Below are 10,419 nucleotides of genomic sequence, written 5' to 3'. Positions count from 1 at the left end.
ATTTGAGGGAGACATTTTTTGAGAAGTGCCTAATGAGATTGATTTGTTCATCTGACACTGAGTGAGTGTTTGTGTGAACTAATATAAATGACATGTAAAAATCATCACATGAAAGGATTTGGCCTTTAACAGGTAGCAAAGCATTTATTTGCAAGGCAATTTAACAAATTGCATGAACATGAACAATACAAAAACATGTCGTAACATGACTGATCAAACATCATGAAAACATCTGAGGCCTGCGCCCAAACCAATTACCTCACTTGAACTTCTTTATTATTTACATTAACAGGTTAGAGCAGCCACGCAGGCTCTGTGCGGCATGGAGCTGCAACGATAAGTCGACAAAATCGACAACGTCGATTGTGAAAAATGGTCGACGTGGATTTTTATGGTCGACACGTCATTTAATAAAAAATAAAAAACGCTAGGGCCGGATTAAAAAGCCCAACGGGCCGCATACAGCCTGCGGGCCGTACTTTGCCCATGTCTGCCCTAAGGTAAGACACCCTAGGTAAGGGTCGGCCCCAAGGAACTACAAAACTGAAGATTCACAAAAGTTTGTTCCTCCTCACAAATCCTTAGCTTTCTGGAGTTTAATACTGAGAACAGCACCATAGAGTTTAATACTGTGAACAGCAGCATAGAGTTTAATACTGTGAAAAGCAGCACAGTGTGAGTTTAATACTGTGAAAAGCAGCATAGTGAGAGTTTAATACTGTGAACAGCAGCATAGTGTGAGTTTAATACTGTGAACAGCAGCATAGAGTTTAATACTGTGAACAGCAGCATAGTGTGAGTTTAATACTGTGAACAGCAGCATAGTTTAATACTGTGAACAGCAGCATAGAGTTTAATACCGTGAGCCGCAGCTTAGAGTTTAATACTGTGAGCCGCAGCATAGTGAGAGTTTAATACTGTGAACAGCAGCATAGTGTGAGTTTAATACTGTGAACAGCAGCATAGTGTGAGGTTAATACTGTGAACAGCAGCATAGAGTTTAATACTGTGAACAGCAGAATAGAGTTTAATACTGTGAACAGCAGCATAGAGTTTAATACTGTGAACAGCAGCATAGTGAGAGTTTAATACTGTGAACAGCAGCATAGTGAGAGTTTAATACTGTGAACAGCAGCAAAGTGTGAGTTTAATATTGTGAACAGCAGCATAGTGAGAGTTTAATACTGTGAACAGCAGCATAGAGTTTAATACTGTGAACAGCAGCATAGTGAGAGTTTAATACTGTGAACAGCAGCATAGAGTGAGTTTAATACTGTGAACAGCAGCGAAGTGTGAGTTTAATACTGTGAACAGCAGCATAGTGTGAGTTTAATACTGTGAACAGCACCATAATGTGAGTTTAATACTGTGAACAGCAGCAAAGTGTGAGTTTAATACTGTGAACAGCAGCAAAGTGAGAGTTTAATACTGTTAACAGCAGCATAGAGTTTAATACTGTGAACAGCAGCAAAGTGAGAGTTTAATACTCTGAACAGCAGCATTAGTGAACACCTCTACACCACCTTGTTTCTACAAATAATTGACTCCAAATACTATGACGTATGAAAATGACGTGGAACAATAACCTTAAATCTGAAGAATAAAAAGACCAGGTAGGTGTGTTGGACGCTTATTGTGCAGGTCTGTAGCTTTACGCCTCAGTCCACAGCACCAATCAGAGATCAGCCTTTACCTGAACAGCCATCTAGCCTTTACCTGAAGAGCCATCTAGCCTTTACCTGAAGAGCCATCTAGCCTTTACCTGAACAGCTGTGTAGCCTTTACCTGAAGAGCCGTATAGCCTTTACCTGAAGATACATCTAGCCTTTACCTGAGGAGCAATCTAGCCTTTACCTGAAGAGCCGTCTAGCATTTACCTGAAGAGCTGTCTAGCCTTTACCTGAAAAGACATCTAACCTTTACCTGAAGAGCCATCCAGCCTTTAAGAAAAAACACATAAAATCAACATTCTAGTTCAGCTAAAAAGGAGAAGGTGATTATTATAATCAGAATGTCTAGTGTAATCATCAGGGTTGGTTTGCCTGATGAAAACCTGAAGAGTGAAAAAAGTTTCACTTTAATGCTTTTAAGAGCATAATCTGTGTGTGAACATTCAACCTTTTTCACCTTATTACTTTGATGGTACGCTGTAGACATACGTCTCTGTAGCGTCAGACTCCTGTGGTGAGGAATATTGTGACTCACTGAGATGCTTAATGTCAGATCATAGACATTCGTGTTCAAAGAATCATCCACCAAGATGAATTCTGGCCAAAATGACTGAAAATGAAAACAGTGTAATGAAACTGAACAATGATTTACTTTCTTTCAGCTGGTGAACTTAAATCAGAGAGTAGTATTGTAGCACTGAAAGTATGTATGATCTGGGAGGTCAGATTGCGACTCCTGTGAGTTGACCTGTTGACCCCTTGCATCGCTGTTGTGTAGCTCAGTTCGGTGTGAGGATGGACAAGGAGAAGAGACTGTGGCAGCCCAGCTATCAGCAAGACACAGCAAGGGAATAACAAAGCACGTTTTTTATTAACTGTTTAAATTACAAACAAAGGTATTGAAACAAACAGAAAATGGGGCAAACCCTCCGGCCCGCACTATTGCAACCGGTACCTTCTGTACCTATCTGTCTCTGTCTCTCTCTCTCTCTAGTCAGCTCTGCTTCTCACTGACTCTTTTAAAGTCTTTGTCTGACTAGTTGCTGGTTACTGCCAAACTAGTCAGACAATTTGCACCTGTGTGTCCAATTAGGGAATGACCAGACCTGCCTATTCCCCAGAACACCTCCAGAGGGTCCTAAAGCCTGCCCTGTTGTACTGTTAAGGGAATTCCCCGACTTATAAACCTAGTGGGATCCAAACATAGCTTGGGGCAGCACAAGATGTACAAATTATTTTGGGAAATACATACCACAGGAGTGGTAGTCCTCTTGATGTTTAGTTGCGCTGAACAGAAAAAAAAAAACTTTCAGAGTCGAAGGGAAAAATACAATGTTTTACATGACTATTCATACTGAGCCCTTTAAAGGTGAGAGAGAGAGTAGGGATGAGAGGGGGCGTGGGAGGGGAGAATGGGTCCTTCATGAATCTTCAGTGAGAGCCTGATCCAAAACACCAGCTTTTAAATGTGTCATTGGCTGCCATGCAAACGAGAAGGGGTTGCCGCAAAAGCATCATCCTGTGAGAGGAATTTTATTATCCTGTTGAATATGGACAATTAATACAGCCCTGCTAATCTCCTCCCATTGCCTGGCACAGTGAATTGAATGAGTAAGTGAGTGAGTGAGAGAGAGAGAGTGAGTCAGTGAGTGAGAGAGAGAGTGAGTGAGTGAGTGAGTGAGTGAGTGCCTTTGCACCTCTCCATCCTTGACGCAATCTCACAATGCCATGACGTATTTACCATTCTGACGTTGTTATGGTAACCACATCGAACCAGGAATCTGGAGGAGGGTGTATGAGTCATCCTTAATGACTAGTGGAATGGTGCCTTCCCACAATGCAACCGAATCACACTGAATATATCTGAAGTGGAGCTTTTGTGTGATGGAGAGAAAGTAGCCATTAAGCCTGGATGTTGTTTTTGACTTCTTTTTTTTTTTCAAATTCATTATAAACCAAATAAACGCATCCCACCACCATCTGTGATATTTGCTGAGGTGGTATGCGGTTGGAGTTGTTGGACTGAAGTAAAACCGGACTCTTAAATTCTGAACTCTGCACACAATCAATCCAGATCGTCCAGTTTCACAGTGAAGAGGAAAGGCATTAAGCCTGAGGGTTGTGTTAGTGTTAGATCGAGCCTGGGCAGATCATGTGCAGAACAGAAGGGGGAGGATTTATTCCCTGCTGATTGAATCCCTGTCTGCAGCTAATTGGGCCAGAGTTCGTTGGTACACAAGGACCTATCTCAAACCACTCATGGGGGAAAAATGATGGTTCTGCTAATGTCTTCAGTCTGTATCACACATACCATTCAAAATATGAGTTCACTCGCTTGTGCTCCTTCAGCACTGGTCTGTATTTCTCCCTCCACGCCGAACCCCAGAGGGAAACACAGCGCTCACTCTGTGGCTCTGTCCGACCCAACACAGCACTCACTCTGTGGCTCTGTCCGACCCAACACAGCTCTCACTCTGTGGCTCTGTCCGACCCAATAAGCAGGACATGGCGCTGAGAGTCTGGCCGGGCTGGTAATAACACCCATGATGCAATGTTTGGAAAAAAAGTGTAACAGCTATTCTTGTTATGGGCAGTTTAGACACTGGACAAAATACTACCATAGAGTTTAAAACACGACATCTCATCTGTCACAGTGTTTAAACTCTATGGTGTTTATGATACTAGTTGTCCAGTGGATGAAACCACTGCTTTCAAAGCAGTACACATGGGCTTGATTCTGGCCAAAGCAGGATGCTTGCCCAAGTCACTTTGGGTAAAGGTGTTTGCTAAATATTTATATATTTTTTAGTCTCTTTAGTCTTTAAAAGCTCTCAAAATGTGCTATATACATTATCATGACTTGCCTTGACTTAAATGCCTGACGTTTACCTTTAAATTGAAGCAGAAATCATCCCCAATATATCTATACATAGATGTAGTTTTGAGATTGCTTCTATACACTGATGGAATGGTTCAGTGCCAGACTAAGGTTAGACTAGGTTGTTATTAGGCACCTGAGAGGACAGAAGATGGAGTCTCTCTCCTGTTCAGCTGATCTCACCAATGGTGTGCTGAAAGCCTCGCTAATTAACTGTTGCTAAAGAACGATTTGTATTCTCAGCCGAAGGGTTGCTGCCTGGGGCGTTCTCTGGAGAGACTTTGTGTGTGTGTGAGAGACTCTGTGTGTGTGTGTGTGTGTGTGTGTGTGTGTGTGTGTGTTTGTGTGCAGGCGTTCTCTGGAGAGACTGCCATGATCCAGCAGAACTGAAGCCTAACCAGAGCTTTGATGAAGCCCAGGGGGCGAAGGCTCCTCTGACTGGGGAGAATATGTTATGAGACCACGAGTCTATTTTCATGATCTCTACATCATCCTCTAACTAGTCAGCATGAAGGCACTGTGAGTATGCATCGCAGAAGCAAATGGATACAAAACCAAATGGAAGGACATTCAAATGCACGGCTCTGCATGGTTTTCATCAACAGAAGTGTTGACAGATGCACAAGTGAATAAGCAGTGTGCCTTAAAATAATCTGAATTCCATATGAGGTCCTAGGTGCCACTGGAACTCTGTCATTTGTCTCCATGGCAATGATGCAGCTCTCCCACTCTGCTAAGTGGACTTCTGTGAAAAATGTGAAAATGTGTTTTTCTGTGAAAACAAACAACACAACTGGGCTAAAAGCTAAAGCAACGTGACAAAGAAATCTGGTCTGATATCTAGAATATATCTAGAATATCTGGTCTGATGTCTAAAATGTCTGGTCTGATATCTAGAATGTCTGGTCTGCTATCTAGAATGTCTGGTCTGATATCTAGAATGTCTGGTCTGGTATCTAGAATGTCTGGTCTGGTATCTAGAATGTCGGGTCTGGTATCTAGAATGTCTGGTCTGGTATCTAGAATGTCTGGTCTGGTATCTAGCATATCTGGCCTGCTAAGGGTGTCTTTGCCCACAGAGAAATCAAACAGCCCAGTTTAATACACAGAGCTGGAGTGGCTCAGATCCTGCTCCGGCCAAACCAGCCTCTATCTGGGATTGATTTCTCTCCCTCACATCTCATTGATCTTTGGCAGCACGTCCTACTGGTGAGTTACGGCTTCACACCAATCAATGTAGCGGCGCCTCCCCCGCCTTCCTTTGCCCCCTCTTTCAGTGGTGTCCGTCACACGGGGTCTCCTCCTGCACATAGACACACGGGGTCTCCTCCTGCTCAGAGACACACGGGGTCTCCATTCAGAACACTGCCAGGCTCAAAGCTTGGCTGAAGGGACACTGTGGAGTTATTTGATCATACACACGCCACCGACATTTATACTTTGAGTACACAATGAAGCTAGATCAACACAGAGAGATTATTAGGATTATTAAGACAATCATCTGAAATGAAAGGACAGTGCACACACATTGCACACAAACTCTATCAGGCAGACTTTACCCTGTGATTATCTTGACAGTCTCTCTCGTTAGTGATAATTAGATATTGTCCTTTGAAACATGTGACACTTTGTTTTATCTTGTAACGTCAATAACAGCAGTGCTATAATAATCAGACAGTTGAGATTGTGCTTCTTTATTGTTATTTAACTTGTCCGTTTCATAGTAAAATCATAGTAAAATCTGACAAATACCCAGCAAAAAACAACAACAACAAAACAAAAACATCAAAACAAAAAAAACACAGTAAATGCAGGGTGTAGAAGACAAACCAAAGCAAGTAGTTGGCAGTCCAATCTCAGGAGAGACAGAAGGAGCTCCTCCAGATCAAAAGTGCAGTCACAATGTATTGCTAAAGCATTCCCAGGGTGCATTTGCCTCTGGGGCAGATCCGGCTGTGATCTGGCTCAGATCCGGCTGTAATCCAGCTCAGATCCGGTTGGTATCCGGCTCAGATAAGGCAGACCAACATCAGATGAGGTCAGATCCGCCTCAGATCCAACTGCAGCTTGGCATTATATTTCTAAAGCAAGAGCAGACAATGAAAGCGAACGGGTCCAGATGTGCTGACTGGACTGGGGGCTTTGAAAACAGAACATTCAGAAATACACAGTAGAAATCCTAACCATAAATCGCTTTAAGGACGTGCATAACAATTATTTTGCTCCAATAAAAAATTTGCTATTTCCTATGGTTAAAAATGTTTGTGCTACTAAAATTGAGATGCTTCCAAACACCCTTTTTCCTGTTATTCTAAATCCTCTTGTTTGTGTAAAGGTAAAGCTTGTTTGCATACTCTCAGAGACTCTGTGCAGGTGTGCAGACAGGTGTGTGGCAGGCAAGGCGTGGGCAGTCTCTGCAGAGCTCTTGTATCGGGATTGACATGACAGCCGTCCAATCAGATTTCATGGCCAACTAAATCCCGGTGGATAAAGAGAGTCCAACAGACAGAGACAGTCTGACAGGGGTAAGGACCAATCAAACTGTCTGAAAGTTGACAGGGGCTCTCAGTCACACCTATGAAAACACTCTGAGCCTAAAGATGACCCCACCAGTGACAGTACTCAACCCTGCTGACGCATGCCATAGAACAAACACATTAAATCAACCAAATGATTGAGATGAACACAGAGAGCCATACGAGAAGAATGACATGCTGAAGAACAGGAGGGCATCTTCGCCAGGCTCACCCGCCAACACCGTTAGCTCATAGTGTTACAGCTACACATCTGTGCAGGTATGTCATATGTTCTTCATCTTTCCCCCTCCTTTTCCCCGTTTGAAGTAATGACAGAAGACTGAACTAAAGCCAGAGAAGGTGATGAACTGACTCAGCCTTGGCTCAAGCGAGGGCATAGATGGAGTGAGCCAGTGAGTGGGGGGGTGGGGAGTGGGGGTGGGGAGTGGGGGTTGAAGGCATCTGTAGTCAACACAACAACATATTCTTCCTCTCCCTTCTCTCGCCCTTGGGTCAACCCCTTCCCCCTCTACGCTGAAGCCCGTCAGAGTTCGTCCCCCCGGGGCGCCGGGCGCTCCTACATCACCGTGCACTTCCCCTTCAGCTTGTCTGCTCGCTTCTGCTTGCCGGAGCGCTTGCCGTCGATGTTCAGGCTCATGTTCCTCTTCTTGTCCAGGTTGAGCAGCTCCTGGAACAGCTCCTTGACGTTGTGGTTGGTCTTGGCCGAGGTCTCCATGAAGGCGCACTTCCAGGCGCGGGCCTGAGCCTCCCCGTCGCGCGTCTCCACCTCCCTCAGAGGCTCGTCCATCTTGTTCCCCACCAGCATGATGGGGATGTTGTCCATGGTGCCCTTGAGAGCCACCACCTGCTGGTACATGGGCTTGAGCTCCTCCAGCGACTGCTTGCTGGTGATGGAGTAGACCAGGATGAAGGCGTGGCCCTTGGAGATGGAGAGGCGCTGCATGGCGGGGAACTGGTGGCTGCCCGTGGTGTCGGTGATCTGCAGTGTGCAGACGCTCTTGTCACAGCTGATCACCTGGGTGTAGGTGTCCTCCACCGTGGGGATGTAGGTGTCCCTGAATGTACCCTTGACGAAGCGCAGCACCAGGGAGCTCTTGCCCACGCCGCCGGCACCAAACACCACCACGCGGTAGTCGTTGCTCTGTTCCGGCATCTTCGGTCTGGGGGGGATTTGCTTCTTGTTCTTCCTTTAGCTTTCTCCTCTTTCACCCTCTTCTTCCTGAGGTTTGACAGACAAAAATAAACTTGATGAACAGGAGACACATACATAAACAGGAGCGCCTTGAGACAATTGTATTGTTTTGGCGCTATATTCATAAAATTGAACTGAATTTAATTGAATATTCTCAGGAAGCCCGCCCGGTAGATTGTCATTAATCTGTACAAGATGCCTCAGAGATGGCTCATTGATCGGTCTCCTGAGGGGCTGTTTTGCTGAAGTTAGCACATCACATTTAAAGCTAAAACATCTCAACAGGCAAAGGCCAGGGCTTTAAGAGAAGCAATTACCATGAATAACAATAATGATGGTGCTTATGGAGGAAACAGAAATAGGAAATTGGGATACCAAACGTGATGACTACATGAAAAAGAATACTAGTCCAATACATGAAATTTGGAGAATGATTTCACAGTTGCCATTGCACAGGAAATCTGGCGGTGTGATCTGCTTTAATACACAATCTGTAGGGGTGTATCAGCTCAAACCAAGACTATTCTGCTGTCGTCAGCATGTATCAGCTCAAACCAAGACTATTCTGCTGTCGTCAGCAACAGTCACAGTCCATTCATAGCTCATTCATCTCTCTATGCCAGAGGCGGGGCCATCCATCAACCACACACTGCATAAGGTACCACACACACACACACACACACACACACACACACACACACACACACACACATACACACACACACATACACACACACACACACACACACACACTGCATAAGGTAAGCCCTCTAGGAGGCGCCGACCTCATGAGATCTGGAACAGAACTGGCCCAGAAGTCAGCAGCTGTTGTGGTACACGTTTGGGTTGATGCCATGACAATAAAGGTCTATACAACACCACTGCAACAAACACTACCATGAGAATAAAGCAGAGAGGTAATAGCTCTACTGTTGAGCTTCATCTCTCCACACACTGAAACAACAGGATGGGGAAGTAAATGATCAATCTCATGTCCAGTCAGTCACACCCAGAGGTAGGGGACACATCCATATTGCACATTGCAAATGTAAAGCAATTTACTATGGGAGAGATGTATACTGGTGGCATGTGCTCAGGATGAAGGGTACGTTTGGAGGCGGGGGTGGGGGGTGCGGGTCATGTAGGGCTGCCTTGGGGGTTCTTCCTATTGGCAGCAAAGGCAATTGCTTTGGGCACAAAAGCCTGAGGGATGCGTGGACCTTTGATTTTAGCAGAGGGATACCCTCTCCCTCTCTTCGCGACCAACGCGACCAACCCCCAACCGCCCCCCTCCGAAATGCATTCATTCAAAAATTCACGTGGTCACCTAAGGCACCAAGCAAGATAGTGCTGCCACTGGCCATGTTAGTTTATGCTGTAGACCAAGCCTAAAGACATCTGATGTGTTAGTTTAACAGTCAAGCAAGAAAATGGTGTTAATTTGTTTTTGTGCTGTACATAAATTCACCAACACCTTAGCATTACCATAGATATCTCCTAGCAGTACCAAATATCTCCTAGCAGTACTTTAGATATCTCCTAGCAGTACCTTAGATATCCTCCTATGAATACCATAGATATTTGGATTAAAAAATAGTCTTGTCTAAAAATAATATGAATGAGGAACAAACTAATGTGAAATTCAACAGTAGACATACACTAAAACAAACACAAACTTTGTTAAGAAATACCCTCACGTCTTAGCTGTTGGGCTTACTGTAAGAGAATGCAGTTCATGTGCACAGACAAGCTGTGTTTGAGTGTTAGTAGAGCAGCATCAGGCCCCATGATTGACAGCTCTTCCTGTGATCTCTGACTGTCTCAGAGGGGAATCCGTGCTGACAGCAGCCCAGATACCGGCGGGCTGCCCACGGTGTTCCCTCATTGGCTGCTGGCCACTTCCTGCCCAGTTTGATTGACAGCTCTTGGCTGGTGCCATCACTGCAACATGGAGCCCAAAGGACCGATGAGAGGACGATAGACAGGTGTCAGAGCCAATGGACCAATGAGAGGGCATGAGACAGGTTCCAGACCCCAATGGACCAATGAGAGGACATGAGACAGGTGTCAGTGGGCATCAGTGGTATCCTGGCTGATTGTGACATGGGGTCACCCTCACTGGCACTGGCAGTGAAATCAAAA

The 10,419-nt window shown here is 44.9% G+C and overlaps 1 protein-coding gene across 1 annotated transcript; it reads right to left on the bottom strand.

The window, feature by feature from the left end:
- Positions 1-7,641: 7,641 nt before the first annotated feature.
- Positions 7,642-8,238, bottom strand: diras1a (DIRAS family, GTP-binding RAS-like 1a; the record flags this gene model as incomplete). Its single annotated transcript, XM_080832322.1, has 1 exon — positions 7,642-8,238. One exon carries the CDS (start codon positions 8,236-8,238, stop codon positions 7,642-7,644), a length of 597 nt encoding a protein of 198 aa, XP_080688448.1.
- Positions 8,239-10,419: the final 2,181 nt, after the last annotated feature.

The sequence above is a fragment of the Sprattus sprattus genome, assembly GCF_963457725.1.
Source record: "Sprattus sprattus genome assembly, chromosome: 2".
Taxonomy (NCBI): Eukaryota; Metazoa; Chordata; class Actinopteri; order Clupeiformes; family Clupeidae; genus Sprattus; species Sprattus sprattus.
Note: the sequence above shows the minus strand (reverse complement) of the source record. Positions and strands in the feature narration are given on the sequence as shown.